This window comes from Pteropus medius, unplaced genomic scaffold (genome assembly GCF_902729225.1).
Source record: "Pteropus medius unplaced genomic scaffold, Ma_sr-lr_union100, whole genome shotgun sequence".
Lineage (NCBI taxonomy): Eukaryota > Metazoa > Chordata > Mammalia > Chiroptera > Pteropodidae > Pteropus > Pteropus medius.
In genome coordinates, this window is record NW_024346062.1 from 10,299,242 (window position 1) to 10,319,447 (window position 20,206).

At 34.5% G+C, this 20,206-nt stretch overlaps 1 protein-coding gene across 3 annotated transcripts; it reads right to left on the reverse strand.

Annotated features, from left to right (window-relative positions):
• Positions 1 to 6,172: 6,172 nt before the first annotated feature.
• ARRDC3 (arrestin domain containing 3) lies at positions 6,173 to 20,197 on the reverse strand. Of its 3 annotated transcripts, none has more exons than XR_005655467.1 (8): positions 19,690 to 20,197; positions 15,747 to 15,828; positions 13,733 to 13,880; positions 12,643 to 12,745; positions 12,014 to 12,270; positions 11,537 to 11,699; positions 11,112 to 11,304; positions 6,173 to 8,849 (listed from the first exon to the last, which is right to left on the reverse strand). XR_005655467.1 is itself a non-coding variant. In XM_039875053.1 (8 exons), the coding sequence occupies exons 1-8, from the start codon at positions 19,967 to 19,969 to the stop codon at positions 8,793 to 8,795; spliced, it is 1,245 nt and encodes a 414-aa protein (XP_039730987.1). In that variant the 5' UTR covers positions 19,970 to 20,195; the 3' UTR covers positions 6,173 to 8,792. The 3 variants fall into 3 exon arrangements, 2 of the variants coding, with proteins under 2 accessions (XP_039730987.1, XP_039730988.1); XM_039875053.1 differs by having other exon boundaries at positions 11,112 to 11,266; positions 19,690 to 20,195; XM_039875054.1 differs by lacking the exon at positions 13,733 to 13,880 and having other exon boundaries at positions 11,112 to 11,266; positions 19,690 to 20,193.
• Between the last annotated feature and the right edge of the window lie 9 nt (positions 20,198 to 20,206).

Genomic DNA, 20,206 nt, shown 5'->3' on the forward strand with positions numbered 1-20,206 from the left:
ATTATCTTTGAAAGAGGCTGTAGGATGAATAAGATAATGTACATAAAGAGACCTTGCACAATACCTCTTATGTTGTAGGAGCTTCATAGGATGGTATTTATATAACAGGCCAAAGAAAAATATATGTGTGCCATTTCTCCTCTTCACAAATCATTCTGCGTGGGCTTAGGAAAAATAAGATCAAGGCAGACAGACAGACATATAATCTTTCCCCTAATTTAGGAATATATACTCCAAGTTCTACCTGTCAGAGCGTTTCGATTTCTATGATGTTATTTGTAAGCTAGTACTTCAGTGTACTGAAAAATAGTACCTTAAAGAAGTAAATGAGTTAATAGATTTTCCTTAAATTGGAGCAATTTTCTTTATTGAATCAAGAAAGCTAACTGTCAAAGAGGCATAGAATAGTGTACATAATACCCTGAGGTAACAAAACTCTATTATGTTGTATTCCATTAAGGCTGAGCCAAGGTTATTTTGGAAGGAAATTTCACTGTGTAATAAGGAAAGGATTGTAGCCGAAACTTTATACTACATTTTTCTCCAGGTTTTTCTACGTGGTATCATAGTAGCATTGTCCCAAATGGAAATATCCCAGGTTCACTTTTTCCCCTTGAATCTAGTGTTAACACTAAATTGAATATTATCTTTGAAATAAACAATAATAAAGTGAACAGAGAGATATTCAACTTTCCCTCAAAAGAACGTTTCAACTTGTTTTTATCATCTTCCTCCCTCCGTTTATGTAAACAGAGTCATCAGTGTCTTTACCATAAATAAGCAGAAAGGTGACTTTGCAGTTGCTCCTGAGTACTAGCCAAACCTTCTTCAGAAGTTTTACTTTCTTCTGACTTTTATACCAACAAAGACTCAACTGCTCTTTCTGAGCATTAACATTTGCTGTCAAATTTTATAAAACCAAATATATTCCTTATTTACTAGTCATGCCCTAAAAATTTTAAAATCTATATCTTAGCATTATGAGTACATGTTAAAATTGCTCAATGCTAGGTAAAAATACATATCTCCATTCTAGAATTAGGAAGATTCTAGTTACTGTAAGTAAGAAATAAAATTATCACTAAAAAATCAAACCAATCCCAAATTGCATAGTTTGATTAAGTGGCATTCTAAAATTCAGGTCTCACCTAAATTTTATCCCCATTGAATAAGAGGTAAACTATTTGGCTAGAAGGAGTTGCAGAAGTCATAGGAAAGTTACACTTTTAATGATGAAGAATGAAGAAACTGAGGTCCACAGTTTACTGATGTGTGCATTGTGATCAGCTAGCTAGAAGAAGACTGAAATCTAGTCTTCTTAATTCCTGACAGTGTACTTTCTAAAACACTGTGGTTACTGAATGTTGCTGTGGCTAGCTTTAAAAAAAACATGGTGAGCTTTTAGTGCTTTGAAATAAAGTAGTGGCCTACATAGTACTACAAACTATTCCCTAAAGTGAAATTTAATTGTGTAAGTTTTAGGCTACAGTATTAGTTTAAATATTGGGAAATTATAAAATTTACAATAACATAAAATCTTGAAGACCAGAGAATGAACAGAAAACTATGGTATTTTTACTCTATTTTATCAGGAACCCTAAATAGAAAGATATTGCTGGAGAGCCTGGCAGGCCTTTTGTTTCTTAGATAAAGAAACAGGAAATAGGGGCCTAGAAAACTCAAATGACTCGTTCAAGTTCATTTAGCCAATTAGTGTCTGTGGACCAGAACTTGGGTTTCGTATCTGCTGGATGAGTGTGATCTTGATATTTCATCAGGCAAAAAAAGGGGGGTTCCTTTGATTTATATTTTACAGTTCAGGTTGAAAACTGCTCTACAAATGTGAGGAATAACTAACTGTATTTACTCAAAGTAAATAGCTCTTCTTTATAGGCACTACAGTGTTATCATGTATTCTTTTTTAGAGGGAAGGAGGATGTTCTAGGTTCAGAAAAGATATGTTGAAGCTCTAATCTCCAATATCTCAGAATGTGACCTTATTTAGAAAAGGGTCATTGCAGATGTAATTAGTTAATATAAGATCATACTGGAGTAAGATGGGCCCTTAATTCAATATAACTGTGTTCTTTGTGTTTGTGTAAGAAGAGGAGAGGTTTAGAGAGAATGCCATATGAAGAGGCAGAGCTATACCAGGAGAAGGTGGCCATTAGATAAAAGAGGCAGAGATTCCAGTGATGTATTTACAAGCCAAGGAATGCCAAAGATTGCCAGCCACCACCAGAAGCAAGAGGCAAAGAAGGATCTTCCTTTCCAGGCTTTAAAAGGAACATGGCCCTCCATGATCTTGGACTTCTAGCCTCCAGAACTGGGAGAGAATAAATTTTGGTTGTTTTAAGTCTCATGGTTTGTGGTACTTTGTTTAAGCAGCCATAGGAAACTAATACAGGGGACAATGGAATGAGGGCATGTATTGGCTTTTCTTCATCAGTTTGCTCAAGGTACTCATAAAAGCTCATCAGATGGAGGCATTTGTCCACTGCTTCACACAAAGCATGAACTCCTATGGCTGTTTTCTCAGAAAGGTTTCCTAGAGTTGGGTCTCCAAATGGGAGGAAGAGTAGTGAAGGGGAGAAACTATTTTCACCTCTGCTTTTGTAATTTTGGAACTAATAATTTGGAGAGGAATGCATGTGTGACTTTGCTGTTTTGGTTCTGGGTATGCTTTTATAGGTTGCCAGCATACTATTTGTTTGCATGATGTATGTGTATCTTAGTTTTCTGTGATTTTCCTATTTTTCTTAACATCTTGAATACCGCTCTTTGAGATTCAGACTTGTCAAGATATCTAGATTATAAAAGTGTGCCTTGCACCAGAAGGTGAAAATGTTGATTTCCTTAAAAGAAAAAAAGTAAATAAAGCAGAAACTGCCCGCTTATTCTAACATTTTTAAAAAATTTCTATCTTTATTTCAGCTATTAATTCATTTGATGAAAATAACCTGATAAATACAAATTGCTATATTCAATAAGGATCAGATAGCTTTTCCTTTTTGCAAAAATTCATATCATCAAAAATAATAACAGTATAATACTTTGACTTTCATTCGTTGTCATATCACTTGTTAGATCCATGAGTCAGTAAATTATCATCTTAGAAAGTTAAAAATTAGGCAAGTATATTTTAATCTTCACATCCTTCTGTTTACTGGGAACACTGTTTTGTGTAACTAGTAAATAGAACTCTAAATTATACCAAGTGATGCTCTAACTCATTATTTTAGCTTCATTAATGTTTCTCAAGACCTACCAGTGCCACAGGTACTGGATTGAAAAATGAAGTTGAAAGCTTTTGTAAATCTTGAATTTAGAAGTAGTGAAAGTCCATTTCCAATAGAATTATCTATGATGTATCAGAAGTTCTTAATATAAAAGTTAAAAACATTCCTTTTCTTGAATCACATTAGGTTATATACTTTTAATACATAAATGCTAGAAACTATTACAATGCAATATTATAGTTTTCTGGCTCTAAATATCATCTTAACATCATTTGTCTAAGTTGGTATCTGTGAAACTGGTTTGAAGAAAATATTTTTCCTTATATGTTTAACTTCATGCTGTTCAATAGTCAAACACAGTGATACTGGTTCAATTTTCAATTGGGTATGTTTTGGATTTTTAAACTCCTAGTTGTCTTGGATTTGAAGCAACCTTTTCATATTCATGTATTTACCAAATCTGTTGTTATTTTCTTTAATTTTTTTTTTTAAGATGGCAGACTACATTCCTCAAAAGTCAAAATAAATTTTCTTATATAGTAAGTCTTCACTTAATGTCATTGATAAGTTCTTAGAAACTGACTTTTGGTGAAATGACATATAATAAAGCCAATTTTACCATAGGCTAATTGATATAAACAAGAGTTAAGTTCCCAAGGCATATTTCTAGTCACAAAAACATCACCAAACTTCTAAATAAAGACTCCAAATAATTATATTACACATTGAAATAAATGTGAGCTACACATACATTTAAGATGAATAAAAACAAGATAATTATTCCAACCCATTTATTCCAGTTCAGGGTGGCGGGTGGCTGGAGTCTATCTCAGCAGCTCAGGGTAAAAGGTGGGACTCAATCCTGGACAGGAAGCCCTTTCATCGCAGGATACACATGTGCATGCACACACACACACACACAGACTAGAACACTGTACACACGCCAGTTCACCTCACGTGTACATCTTTAAGTTGTGGGAGAAAACCATAGGACCTGGAGAAGATCCATAGAGACATGGAAAGAGCATGAAACTCCACATAGACAGTGGCACAGGCCAGAAATTGATATTTTTTTTCTCATCAACATTTTAATGAAATGATATTATTAAATGATGTTGAGGATCTGCTGTATCAGTAAAATTTATCTCATGAATTGAAAAATTAATCTCCCCTCTGTATTGATTTTGAAATAAAGAGGACAAAATATTTCCTTATTTGGTCATGGAAGTTTTGAGAAATGCTGATTGTTGATAGAAACTCAAATTCCAAGGATATATATTTGGTACCATCTCAGTAGTTATAAAGTTCTAGCTCAAAAATATCAAGCCATAAATATGCTTTGGGATTAAAAATGGCATGATTATTTTTATTTATTAAGTGTCCCAAATCCTCAACTCAGTTATAGCTTGGGATTCATGAAAACAAAGTTGCCTATTCAGTGTTTTCATCTTACTTTTCTTTGGTGTGCTGCAGAGCTTCTCAAATTTTATGTACAAATCACCTGTGAATCACGTAAACAGGTATTTTGGGTTGATACTCTGGGATAGATCTTGATACTCTGCTTTTCTAATGAGTTCCCAGGTGACATTACTACTGCTGATTTGGACAACACTCGGAATAGCAAGAATGTAGTGACATCTTTCCTCCCTTTTCCTGGATATAGAACTTTCCGTTGGGAACCCCATTCAGTGTGGGATGAGACATGACCCAAGTATTGGCCAATAAGAACGACCCTGACAAGTGATTTGGAGATCTAGCTGGCATTTCTTCTGAGCCATAAAAGAAGGGGTCATCTTTCCTGGCCCATCTAATATGAAATAAGGCAAATATGAAATATGGTAAGTGAACAGAGATGAGAGACAAGTGTGTGTCCTGAGCATTATTTAGATTTGTGGATCTAAATGCGCTTAATATAATTTATCCCTGAATTACTAGTTAATAGTTTTTATTTAAGCTAGTCTGTTTCTCCTTGGTTACAATCAAAATTCCTAATAAATATGCCAAGTTTGGCCAGATAACTGTCACTCTAAATTTAAGACATGTACTTAAATCTAAGTCTTAGACGCAATGTGATTAATTTCAATGTTATAGTAATTGACTTAGAGCATTATTTACCTAAAGATGTCATAACCTTGTTATCTTCAGTGTTGACTTTGGATAGCTACTTTTCCATTCTGTAGATGAAATCAAAATTCACACATCTTGTTCAAGATTTCTGAAGTCACACAACCAGAAATTAGATCTCCCCTTCTGATGCCGTAATTCCTCTTTCCATTCCATATTGTATTAGGACGCTGTATAGATGGCCAGCTTTTAGTTAACGAGAATGAGTGTACTTCTATGAAACTGATTAAACATACTTTTCCAAATGTCTTTATAACACATTTTTTGTGTATGTACATTTGAAAATATGGGAGAATCGTACAGTAAGGCACATATATGCAACTTGATAGCTCATCCATGTAGATGTATAAGCACTGAAATAAGATAAATTCTAAATGTGACTACAGAAGTACTTCCATTACAAATCACTATAAAATTCAGATTCTTTAATATAGTCAGAATACTATTTTCTAATAGTATTAGTATAATTGAGATAGCTTTTAAATTTATGTGCTCTTGAAATACTAGAATCTTAGACATATCTCAGAGGGAACTGGTATTTAAGTGAAACTACCTGGTTAAGTTTGGTTCATATATGACTGAAGTATTTATCTCTAACTTATAATAAGTTTTATAAAAGCATTCATAACTTACTGGTTAAGTAAAACAATATTATTAAAATTTCCTTTAAGCCTTCAGTAATTTTCTTTAGTCTAGAAATTCTTATCTAGAGTGGTTTAAAAAGAGTTAAATTGTAGCCTTAATAGTGTTTGCATGTATGATAAGTTACTAGTATGATCAAGATTCAAGTAAATCTCCAAACGATCTTATAAAAAAGAAAAAAAAAACACTTTTATTTTCCACAAGAGCAATAATATCGTTTTCTTAAAACAGAGCCTACAAGGACATATTCAGCACCAAATAAAAAAGGAAAAAAAAGAGAAATTACAAACAGCCATAGAGTATAACTGTAAAGCAAACATTTAATATTGCACTTTGTTTTGCTAACATTTTAGATTTTTACTTTTCCTAATTGAAAAATCAGGAGTCTATCTTGAATACTGGAATATAATAGTGAATCTCACATCTTAAGTCAGGAATTGACCAATATTTAGAAAAGAGCAAAGTAATGCCTCTAAATAATAAAGAAATACTTTAATGGGGAAAATAAAACTTTATTTGATAAAGTTTTATATAGTTAAAATTTTATCATTTTGTGACCCAGTGCCAATTACCACAATATTGGTCGTTCTTGCTTCATGTGTTATTTATAAGAGTATATGGTGATAAGGATTCCAATGCTATGCGTATCAACAATTGTTCCCTAGTCGGATGTAAGAGAAAAGAAAAGGGATTTTCAGACAACCCCCCCTTCCAAAAAAACTAAACAAAACAAAAACAAAACCACCAAATGCCCTTTATGCCAAATATTCCATTAGCTTTTTTTGAGGGGGACATTCACAAAATGATTTAACAACAATAAAAAAATATTTCACCCCCATTTCCTTATTATCTAGTATTAGTTTGCTACGGGAGCCCAAACCCTTTAACTGAATCACCTAAAACGCGATTCATTTTTACACTGGGCTTTCTTCACCCTGTCAGCAATTTTCAAACATGAATTATCTTCCATGTTTTCTTAAAGGCCACTTATGGAAAAGCCTATTTGTTTTGTATGAAGCTTTCAGACAGTATTTAACCAGGTCAAGCACCAAGCCAGAGTTACTATTATTTTCAATCACTTTATTAACTGTGGGGTTAAATGGCAGGATAGATGTTCACATGTATGTTACAACATCAGAGATGCTTATTTTTGTAAAAAATATCAGAGCTGAATTCCTTCTAAAATAGGACAACCAGTACTCTTGGTACCTTGGAAAATGTCATTATAAGTGTCATCATGAATGCTGGTATATTTATGAGCCAACTGTAAATTATCCTTACTATAATTTACTGATGTGATCACTTTCTATCTTATCTATATATACTCAAAGTGATTTCTCATGTTTAGCAAAATGTTTAGATAATGGAAAAAATACTTTCATTAAAAAAACCCACAAAAATATAAAACATTTATTATTCCAGCACACATTCTAATATTTATAATTTTCAAGTTATACATTTTTAGAATAAACTTGGGTTTTCAAGCTCTGTCAAGCTCAAGGTTAGGAAATGTATAAATTGAGTTCTCTAATCATAACCTGAACATAAATGTAGATATATATTCCTGCTCATTAAAACACTCTACATCAGCAAAAATGATTTCCAACATATGTGTTTTGGAGGTAATTAAGTAACTCTGTATAAAAATAAATGCACTTTCTCTTCCTCTCTAGTGATTGGAAAACTTCCATACTTTTAAAATAATAAAAATAACTAATTTTTAAGAGCAACAGCCCTTAAACTCTTTGCTGGTGCTTGCCATACTGCCTTTCTTTACTCCATTCTTAACTCTTCTAGTTTCTTCTTATATGTAATGATAAAAAGGGAATGTGGGTGGGTTATCACTTTTGTGTATGTCCCTTTTCCAAGTTTCCCTCTCCAAAAAGCCAACCAACCAAACAAAAAAATAAACAGTGCAACGAAACACAAATAGCATTCCAACAGTTTGGCAAGTGATGCATTCACCTGAGATTAAGTGATTTTAGGCAGTCAGTAACAAAACGCTGCTTTGCTGTAATAGTAGAAAGGCAACAAATTCTTAAAAGAAACCAAGAAGGTATACAATCTTGACAAAGTCTCTTATTAGCTTCCTCCTCTTATCTCTTTTTTCCACATATCTGTTGCGTATCTACTACAGTAGGCTGCAAAACATACAGCAAGAAGGATTGGCTTGAAGGCATTTGATGTTTGTAAATAAATCCACAATAGGATCCAAGCTGAAGAGGTGATACATGGTCAGCCTAGTAGGACAATTCTGAGCATGTGCATACGCAGGTAAAGTCCAGGCTATATTAAATTAAAAAAAAAGTCAGTGCGTTTTTTTTCATGTTAAAGTTTTTTTCAAAGCTTTCTTTTGTTCCTTGTGCTGACCACAAACAAATTTGAAAAGAGTATCAAGAGTCTGGCATAAATGGAAAAAAAAAAAGCTGTAGTGACATTGAACCGCACAATGTAAGCATTGAGCATGTGCAAATTTTCAAATCAAAAGAAGGAAATCATCCCTCTTTACAACATGGTGTCTTGACACGTATGACCGTAAGAAGACTGCTCTTGGTATGTGCCAGTTTTAAAGAAGAAAAGCTTAGATCTTCAAGCATGTTGGAGCAGTCCTAGCATGTTGCTGTAGGCTTCTAAAGCACGATCACTGGTTGTTTCATGTATTCGCCATTATTCTGGGCAAAAGCAATTCCACTTCTTCTGAAAATGCTGTCTCCAAGATACTTCTCTGTCCTCAGCTGGGAAGAGATACAGTTCGGAATCCACATCTTGATTTAACCAAGTGTTCCTTCAACGAGAGGGGCAGGTTGGTCTATCATCTGCTGACTGATCAGGATTTGGATCAATCTAGAAAGAAAAGAGAAAAAAAAAAACTACAAAGTTATTTGATAAGGTCTAGTAAAAATGCAGCTAATGACTAAGATTCTGCGTATTGAGAAAACTAATCAGAAAGAACATACACAGCTTGTACGGGGAGGAAAGGATATTAGTATTATCTATAAAGTGCCTGACATACTAGGTTAACAAAAAAATTTATAAGTTTATAAAGGTATGCTGGAATAGTTAGTTCTCTTTCACAAAAGCTAATGGTTAAATTTTATCAGAGAATGACATTTTACTTAGTACTCAGTAGTACCTAAGACTCAAATATACAATAAAAACATCTTATAGCAATAATGTTTTGTAAAGTATCCCTTTCATCCTTTTATAAAAATCTCTTCTGTAGACTTTAGGAAGAATGCAGTTGTGTAAACAATGTTCTTGGGGTTTTGTGAGGTAAATAACTAATGGGTACAAAACCCTGGAGAAGGCCCAGGAATAACAGTGTGCATCAAGAAATAGCAATGCTGAACCCAAAATGCTCTAGAAACTTCCTACCTTCTCTATTTCTGGAGTGACTTTTCATATATACATACATTTAATAAAAGTGAATATATTTTAGTTGTTTCTCAGGTACAAAGAGAATGGGCACAGGAAGGCACATTGTTGGGTTTAAAACATTTCTTTTACTGTATGATCTTTTGGATAAGACCCATTTACTTGCATTTATGTGGGACAATCCAAAGTGCCTCAGACACTTTAGGTGAAACACATTTTTGAAGGAAAAAAGCTAACCTTTTAACGACTACTCCTAAAAAAATAAATAAATACAAAATTAAAATAGCTTTAATAGAATCTAGATTTTTCCCTGCCTCTATGTGGCTAAATGTTAAATCACAACTTGAACCAATTTAGGGTTTTAAAAGTTTTTAACTCTCTTAAGTATATATTTTTAGTTCATTTTAAAAGGAGGTAAAATTTTATGAAAAATTGCTTAAAAGTAGATACCTAGATTGCCATTCTTTTAAAATGCCCATTGGACAGTCAAGCAGCCTCAGATCCAATCAGAAATGACTGACATAATAAGGAAGACAAATGTCTAAGTAAAAATTTATTAACAAAATCTGTACCAAGTGGGAGAACATTTTTAGCATTTAATGGAAAATTTAATGAATAGAAACAGATAGAAAAATTATGTCTAATCAAGAATTTGCAAGAACAGATTCTGAATATACTATAGAAGTGGATCTCATATAACCTACATCCAAAAGAAAATTCATTATTCCAGTCATGGTGTTGGTGGTGCTGCGGGGGAAGAAGAGCAATTTGCTGAAAAGCGAAATAATCCCTTTTATATCTTATTTGGGAGTAATATTTCATTGTAAAACAGTTGTCTAAACTACAGCAACCAAAAGGAAAAAGATTGTGATTTACAAAATTATTTGGTGTTATATTGATATCAAGGCCAACTTTAGAGCCCCCCCTCAAAACATGATGTATACATATATTTTGAAGTATCTTGAAATTGAAATTGCTGGATTCCCCACTTCCCAATGAATTGCCTTTGCATATGCTGTTCTTCCTGCCTGAACTATCCTACCTTTTGAGGAGTACTTGTTTTTCCAGATCCTGCTGAACAATTACCTCTCAGGAAGCACCCCCTCATGATTCCCAAGGCCCAATAAGCTGCTCCTCAAATGAACTGTGCATTCCTTTCACATTGTTCTGTAATATTTTGCTTCTGTTTGTTTTTCTCACCAGACTGTAAGCTTTTCCTAAGACCATGTTTTGTTCACGTAAGAACTTAGTTATCATCAATATGAAATGAAAAAAAATAATCTAACAGTGTAGGAATGTTGTTTAAGATGTTATTGCAAATATGTTATTTACCCATATGGCTGAGAATGTAAAAATATGCAAAAAATTAAATTGGAAAAGGCTGATAAATAAGATAAGTTCTAGCTTTTTAATCAATGCTTGCAGAATGCCAGTTCTACTGATGCTTTAAAATATAAATTATTCCTTTAACTGGCATTTTGAAAGCATGCAGTGAGATTATCTTTCTTTCAGTAGATAACTCTAATAATACAATACAAGTTACCAGTCCTACTTCTGGGTCAAACTTAGTAAATACTTACAACTCTAATCTAACTTTTAATCTGAGGTTTTAAATTACTTGTTTTTCTATTATTATCATGATATTCAAAACCTAACTGTATTTTCAAAAAGTCTGAATTGCTGCTTTCCAAGAGAGCCAGTTCATTTCATACTTGAGGAGTTGCTGCTTACCTCTGAATAAAGAGGTGGAGGCAAGAACCGAAATTCCTGGATATATGCAAACAGTGGTCCTTGAAGTGCTCTCTCAAAGTCATCACAAGCACTTGCGGGTACAAGATTGTTCCGCCTTTGTTCTTCAGTTACCACTTCTGCATAGCTGGGTGGTGCTGAAGGAAAAAGATACACGCAATTCGAACAACATGTTCTTATGCATGTCAAAATACACAGAATAATAGGTATTAAAAAGAAATATCAAGGCAAAATAATAATTTGTTTTGTACTCAAAACTAGGGGGATATACATTTTAGATTTAACATTAGGGGCACATCTACTCTTTTCACGTATGGCCAAGTTTATTTAATCATAAAATATCAGAAACAAAATTATGTTCTTAAAAATAATAAGAGACTAAACTTAGATATACATTATCAAATTACCTTCAGGTCTTTCAGGTAGGGATAAACCAAGCCAGTTCATATTCATGCTACACTGACTGCTTACACTTGAGGTTCTGCTACCAAATGGATGTAGAGGAATGGTACCGATGACAAGAGGCAAATTAAGAAATAAATCCACAGCTCCAGGAATATCCACATATACCTAAAAACAGTAAAAGGAGATATTAGGTTTAGAATGCCAGGTACTATTTTCCTTTTTAAAAACGACCCAATTCTAACATTATTTGAGGTCATCAATTACTTAATTTTTTTACATACACACACATACGATATACAAGAAAAGTTTCTCTATTATGTATATTACAGTATAGCACATTTACATAAGGTAAAATTAGTGATTATAATTCAAACTAAAGTATGTATCATATATGAAATATAAAAATCAAATCCTGTAAAACAAAATACCTTGATGACTTTTAAGACTTAAAAAGAAAACACCCTTAAATTTATACATACCATTAGTGAATATTCCACACGGATTATACTACAGTCAAGGATTGATGGAGAAACAGGTGGAATTTTCAGCAATTTGCCATTCCATGTCTCTGTCTTTCCAGATGATAATGATTCCCCTCGCAAGTTAGCCACAAGCTGTTTAACTTCCTTCATTTTCCCTTTGGCATAGAAGGCCTGTGTTTGGTAAATGGCTGCCTTTGGCACTACCATTCGGGAAGAGCAGTTCTCAATCTCAGCAAATATCTGAATTGATTCACCTAGAGAAAGAAAAATTGTCTACTGTTAAACAAAACAAAACAAAACAAAACAAAACAAAACGAGCAAAAGCCCCCAAACCGATGTAGATTCTTAGGCTAAAGTTTGAAAGTTCAATGGACTACACGGATGAAAAGCTGTCCTTAAGAGTGGCAAGCAACTTAAGAGTTATAAAAGCGAACTACTCATTTACAGTAGCTATTTAAAAAAGGAGACTACCTATATTCTAATTTATGGAAGCAAACTGGGTAAATACAATTTATTTTACTAAAGAATGCTGTTTTATGTTTTCATTTAGGAGAAATACTGTAAATTTAAACCGAAAAGCTAAGTGAAGAAAGATTGTTTTTGGTGGGGATCCACCTTATACATACCTGGGGTATAGCCCTTCCTCTCAATTTTGGCACTTAAGGATATTGGGCCTGAGGTACAGAACCAGCAACAGAGAGTCTTTTCTTTTGTGCCTGCTTGGGGTGACTGTAAGAAATAAATTCAAAGAAAAAGATCAATGTATAAATTGAGAAAGAAACAGAATGTTTTAAAATACAATCCTAAATTCTTGGGAAATTTAAAATTAAAAGCAGTGTTTTTTTTTGGAGGGGTAGCCAAATATACTTTTTTTTTTTTTTTTTAATAACCAAGGGCTCCGAATTATATTATTTTTGGTTTTATATTAGTTTCCATTCAATTAAAGAAAAAAGGATACAGAGCTTAATAACATATTCTATAAACATAGTTTTAGTCCACAATATTTATATATACAGTAATTAAAAAACCAACCAACCAACCAAAAAAACCCTTTACATGCTCCTTTAAACTGCCTTAAGTTAAAAAGCAGGTTGGAAAGCAATATGGTTATAATCCCAAATGTTAACACCTTTGAGATTGCAAAATTGATATGTAAAGAAAGGAAAACTGCTCATTTAAAAAATTCTTATTTGCCTAAAGATGTCATCAATTATTTAAACCAATTAAAGGTTTTGAAGTCATTTAAATCTCATGGAAAACTACAATTAAAAACGATTTCTTTTAAAAGGCAATTAAGTTCTTTCATGAAAGTGGTAATCTCCCCATCAGTTGACAACTATCCCTATATTGGAATAATACAAAACAGTACAAATTTTAGATTATGATATCTTCAAGTTAAGTGATGTTGTCTTATAATATTTACTACTACTGTTCCTCTTACGCTAAAATTATCGAAGGAACAGATTTATTTTTTGTTAACTGCTGTTAGCTTTTGAGTAAGATACCACATTCTAGTCTTACTTTTAAAATTTATTAAAGTTATTACTTCAGAAAATATTAGCATATTCATTATTTTGTGTGCCCTTGACAGTTTTAAAAAAAATTAATTTGTGGAATTTAAAAATAAAACCACTATTTAAAAATTATAGTTTAGGTGATTATTCTTTAGTATTAATATGCCAAAAACAAAGATTTAAGAATTCAGTCAATTCTTACCAGTAATGAAGGAGTGTTGATATCTATATGCTCAAAGACTGTAAATTCCTTCTTTAATTTTACTGGTAGAAGCCAAGGCCTGTGCAATTCGGCTTTCACCCAATAGCGCACACTGCCATGTCGGCCTTCGAATGAGGTAGCAAGTGGTCTGTGCAGAATATAAAGGTCAATATATTAATCTTATACCTCTTCCTAATAATTATACAGTAGGTCAGCATAGAAGTATTAATATGTTGCACTGTTTATGTATCAACGAGGTATCACACATGTAATTTAAAAAATTTCCAAAGGGATAAGTCACTGGGGGAAAAAAACCTGTTTCCAAATAATAGATAATAGTTAAATATTATAAAAATTTTGCTTAAAAAAGCCAAAAATACAATCCGTTTAAACAAAGAAGCTATTTTGTTGGTGGCAAAATTATGAAAAATTGGAAATGAATAATTCTTGAAAAGGTCAAGAATTTTAAAAAATTAAGAATGATTTAACAATATTTCTACTGAAAAATTCTAGACACTGGTTAAACACTCAGGCCAAATTCCCTACAGTCTCCGGTATTCATTTGCTAGGAATTATCATCTTTTTATAGCAACTAATTAAGAAGACCTAGAAAAGGCCTAGAATAGTCACTACCATTTCAAAAATTTTACTTTTCATAAAGTCCACCAACACTCTAAAAAACTGCTTTTACATTTCCCAGTTTACTCATGTTCTAACTTTTTTTGGCCATGTTTTTTCACTTTACTCTATAGGCTTAAAAGGAGAGGAAACATTTCTGTTGACCGGAATCAATAGAACTGTTTTTCAACTTTCCCAGATTTTATTACTTATTAAAGGTTTTATTTTAGTGAGCTTAGTCTCTTTTTCATAATTTCATCAGAAGAATGTCCAATGTTCAGTTATTGACAAGGTGGAATGCTACCTTAGTATGAGAAGCAGTGGTGTTTTTACAGTTTTTTTTTTTTTTTTTGCATTTTAGATTCTACATTAACATGTATAGCACAGAGAACTAAAATTCATATTTATGCTAGTCTATTCTACAGTCTATTTTAAACAACTTTGGTTTACAGATAGAATTTTAAATAAATATATTAAATTACTTCCATCCTTTGAAAATATTCAGGCCCAGTATTAGCCTTATTGTATTCAGACTTAAAATATTTCTCACAGAAAGTAGATCAGGGCATTATATTCAAAACGATGTTCCTAAATAATATGGTAAATACAATACTCTGAAAAATGCCACTTACATAAACTCTAGCCACACATAACAACTCAAGTACTAAAATTAACAAAAATATGGAATTATGTACATTTAGCACTTGATAAATTCTTATCTTATAAACTTTATCCTCCAGAATAAGTACAAGTGCCCCTTTGCATGTCTTAACATCTGGTAAAGGCGTTATTAAAAAAATATTTTTATAATCTCTTCTAACAATCTTTTTACATTAAGAATATACGACTTCTGCCTTTCATGTAAATTCCGAACCTTATATTAAGCTATCTCTGATGGATGTTTCCTTTTAAGTCTAGGTCACAGTAACTCTTGTGTGGTGACCTTCTCCAAAGTTGTTAGCACAGAAGCTACTGAACTCATATCATAAGAACATCTTTTAAAGTTATGATATTCCTAATTATGTTTACGTGCTTAGTTTACTGGTGTTGGTTAACATTAGCAAAAAAGAACACTGAATTTTTATAAACTATGAAAAGGAAGACTTAATATGATGTACCTTTTCTGTTAAGGCTAATGATAAACTAGCATACAGTGCTTAACACGTTAAATGAAATACTATTCAAGTTTCTAAAACCTCATAAATCTTGAGACAGAGTACTAAGAATTAGGCTTTGCTTTCTATAATTTTGCCACATTAAAAAATGGCTTTTTTTTAGCATATTGTTTTTCTCTAGCAATGAAAATGGTTTTTTTAAACTAGAAATATTTAAACTTAGAGTAATTTTAAAGAATGGATGTTTATGAAAAATGCCTCCTGTTATTTGTAATACTTACGTCTGTGGAAGCTCGAAGCTGAATGCATATTCATGCCTTCCTGAATGAATAGTGTTGAAACCTTCCTCAGAATTATCATCATCTAAAACAAACAGAAAACAAACTTGTTTTTAAACCTTTACACACTCTTTATGGTAGTATAACTTTAAAGATGCTCATAATAATTAAGGCCACAAGCTTTGGAGTCAGAGAGATCTGAGTTCTAATTCCAACTTCATCATGTCTTCTGGGTAAAATAAAAATTCCTAGTCTTCACTTGCCTCATCTGTAAAATGGAGATAATTAATACTTATATTCCCATAGGTGGTTTTTAATGGAAAATGGCCCAGAACAGTAAGGCATCTGTATCTAATACAGTAATATGCTCAACTAAAGATTCAGATTTCCAATCTTACACTTAGGTGTTATTTTTGCCTCCAAGGGTTTACTGAAATTTACTGTATTAAGACTACATATAAAAACTATTCATGTAAACCTTTAAAAATGTCAGTGTTCATACAGAAGATGTGAATGTTACAATTAAAAACGATTAGAAAACTTTCAAATAGATGTTGGGAGTTAAAAAAAGTAACAGTGATTTTAATGTCAGTTTCATAGCTAAAAATATCAATTCTTTATTGAATCTAAAACGATGACAATACTCTGTCCTAGCAACAGATAAAAATTTGCATATATATAAAAGTCTCAGATTTAAAAGGTGCCTGCTTACCAAGCAACGATGTCCCACATCCTTGAAAAATGTAGCCTAACCAGGTTGTTCCTAATTGCTTGAAGAAAGGGATGACCTTTCATTTTACAACCTATTTCTTTTGGTCAAATAGATTATTTTTATATATTTCCAAAATACATAACAAAAACTTGGGAAGGGATTCTAGATTTTTTAAATGATTTTTTTTAAACGTCTAACTATATGATTACATAAATGTCTTATATATGTAGCTTTCTCGATATAGAAACCTTTATCATTAACCAGGAGAGCAGAAGAAACTAATATTACCATTTAACTTCCCTTCACCAAGTACTGAATAGACTCAAAAACGTGATGTTTCCCTTTCATCAAAGGAGAAAAAAACGCCCGATAAAGATACTTTTATTCAAATACCACAATTATTCGCTTTTATCTCAGCACTATTTTCCTTGTCCCCTTTGCAAATCCTCTGAACGAATCTCAGCACCAAAAACTGGCTGGTGAGGTGGTGGCCATTTAAATTTGCTGCCCTCAAAAGCACCCAAAGTTTGCCTTCCTCTCCCTTTCTTCCCATCTCGCTCCCTTTTTGTGCCAGCTCAGCAGTCCTATTGAAGCGAGCGGTGGCGGCCGCGCCGTGGTAAACAAGTGCCGGGCTGTCAATCAAGAACTAGACCGGAGCAGGAGAGGACCGGCCTAAACCGGTGCGAGCAGATCCTAGCCGGCCCGCCCGCGCGCCGCCGCCGCCGCCGCCGCCTGCGCGCCCCGCTATACATACGGCATACGTCGCCGGCGCTCGCGCCCGCGCAGCCTAACCTGCTGCACGGGGGCGGGGCGACCATGCCGCGGCGCTTCCGCTTTACACGCCCCAGCTGGTGACCGGTTCGATCTGGCTCTGGCCACCCTGACACCTTTACAGTTGCGGTGAGGGAAACTAGGGCGGTGGACGATTGGGGGAGGGGAGAAAAACCCCGGGAAACGAGGTGGGGGTGGAGGGGTAGGGAATACTCGCCGAGGTTCCCACCCAGCTTTCGATGTTACTGTCACTTTTTCTTCCCCTCTTGGCCAGCCTTTCCTATCTCTCCCCTTAAGTCAAAATAAGGTAGCCGGTCTGGTGAATGTATTGGTCGGAAAATCTTTGTTTCAGCTAAGAGGAAAACAAGCGTTCACAGAAGCCTCCTGAACCTCCCACCCCCAAAATAGGAAAATGGGGTCCTGCAAACCCTGCCAACCCAAGTTCCCTTTGAATAGGATTGTCAGCTAAAGTTGCGCCCAGGGTCTTTCGGCACCTGTAAGGCCAGCAGGACTGTCTCACCATCTACTCTGCTCACACCTAAAGTCATTTCTTTCTGGGGCTCAGAACAGGGAGATGTGCGGGGAGGATAAAAGGTGACATGGGCTCTGGCCACCTCCAGAAGCTCGGGGAGGGACGCAAGTAGGGGCGGGGGCGACCGCTCTGGAGGGACCTTTACCGGCGCACGCCGGTTCCAAGCCTCGCCCCAGCCTGCCCGACCCACTCTCCCCACCCGCCCGCGCCCAATCCAATCAGAGCCTGGCATCGCCTTAGCAACAGGCTAACAAACCCGGCTCCGCCTATCGCCGGTCGCCCGGGGCGGGGTCTCAGTTACCAGGCTAGTTTGAGAGGTCCCAGTTTTAAGTCATTGAAACTATTCCAGCTTAAGACCTTGTCCACGCTTTGCAGGGGTTGAGGGCCATTTCGTTGGTGGTATGGGGAACATAGTTTTCTTTACAATGAAATCTTGGAGCAAACTAATTGTTTTTGTCCCTGTATATCGTTATTCTTTACCCCACTGCAAGCCTCAACTCCTTAAAAACCTTTGTTTCTTCTCACCCATTTAAAAGCTGCAATTTCCAGAAAGGTTCAAACACAAACTCATGTCTGCTTTTCAACATATACCAAGACTATCATTAGATATTTTAGATTAACTAGACATTATTTTAAGATGCAAATTACCCACGTGTAACTGAAAACCTAACTAAACCTAACTAAAGAATTGACTTCATCTTAATATTTAAAAAATTGTACATTAATGGTATAACTGAAAGCATCCTTAATTTCTACACTTGCCTTAGTTCAATTAGCATTTCCTCAGGCATGTTTTTTGATACTAAAAAGGTAAAAATGTGCTCTAGTCTTTGAAAAGGAGTAAACATTTGAACTAAATATTGCATTTAAAAGGAGAAGTACAAAATTACATAACCAGTTTTAACATTATATTCTTCTTGGGCTAGGAATTAAGTCATCGCCACCACCTGACGCGTGTAACCAATCTGCTGAGAGCTGAATAAGCGCCCCTCCTCACCACCCCCCAGAACTGGTCCGAAACAGGATTGAACCGCTTCTAACAAAGGGTGGAAACTTAGAAAAACAAGCTTAGAGTCTCCTATATTAAGACAATGTAACATTTTAAACAATCGATTGGAAATCTCAGGACCGTTTTCCCTTTGACAACCCTTTATCTCCCTTTTCTAACCAAAAATCAAATCCAGTGTGCCGAATACTTTTCAATTCCATTTGACTGGCATGGGTTTCATTGAATGCACGTTCCAAAGTTAGGCATGATGCTTGGGGAGGAAAAAAATTACTGACCCTAAATGGCTTCTAAAATTGATTTGAAACCTATCATAATGATAGATACTATCCTTTAGAATAGAGAATGCTTGATATAAATTTCTAAAGGAACTGGAAAGAATAGGGAAAACACGTGGGGCGATGATACCATATGTCAAAATAAGCCACAGAAACCCTTTATCAAAGAACAATGATCGATTCTTTAGTCTTTTGCATGTCAATATTAAAAACGAAATACACCTATTAACCCACTTAAAAATGTTATCTTATTTCTTCACTGAAGCTTAATTTTTAAGATCTAAGGTTGCAGAGTATAAGGAAAAAAATTTCATTGGACTGCATTAGCAATTCAGTTGAAAACACAGTTGGATTTAAGCAGAATTTATAAGTAAGGTGCATATGGATTCCAAGTGCGTATGGCACAGACCAAGCTGGCTATAGAGGTAGTTGAATAAGTGCAGTTTGCAGTCACTTTGCAGATGCCTGCATGCATTACGACTTAACACACGATGACTGTCAAGGAGAATCCAAATCTTACAACTTTGCTAATCTTTACCAAACTGCTATGCGTTATGCTAGTAGAATTACATTAATTCAGAAAAACTGAAAAGGTACTTTCCCAAAGAAAACAGGTTTAATGATTTCTGAGTAATATAAAAACTTACCTCTTTCGTGTCCAATTAAGATGTCTTTATGGTTGAAATATTCTACTTCTTCAGTGTAATTCTGTGTGTAGGCAGTATTGGAGCCGGCATTTCTAGATTCGGTCCAGCGTACTTTCGCATGTCCTCTTGCATGAATTTTAAGAGATTTTACTCTGATTTCCCCAGTAACTTCTAAATTCACCCTTCCTGAGACTGTATCCCCACTAGAATACACAGGGACATTGCTGTCATTAAGACAGTCAAAGCTTATTGTCAAACTCTTCACCTTTCCCAGCACCATGTTTATAACAAAATCTATAAAAAAATAATGTAAGACAAAAAAGTCAAGATCACATATAAAATGTGACCTTCACTTAACACTGATCAATGTCTTTGCCGTGCAAAAACTTGCAGGCAAGATCAGTGATTCTTTACAAATAGTTCATTGAGATTTCTTAAAAAGTCAGGGCAGCAGAGAGGCTGCTGCTCCGCTCTCCAGCTACTCTCAGTGGTCTCCTTACAAAGACGGGCGGCTGGA

Excerpts from the sequence above, each read along its gene's own strand:
- ARRDC3 (XM_039875053.1), bottom strand. The coding sequence starts at position 19,969 with ATGGTGCTGGGAAAGGTGAAGAGTTTGACAATAAGCTTTGACTGTCTT. Across the intron at positions 15,829-19,689 it reads CTTAATTGGACACGAAAGAG|ATGATGATAATTCTGAGGAA; the intron begins GTAAGTTTTTAT and ends TGTTTGTTTTAG. Across the intron at positions 8,850-11,111 it reads CTCCACCTCTTTATTCAGAG|ATTGATCCAAATCCTGATCA; the intron begins GTAAGCAGCAAC and ends TTTTCTTTCTAG.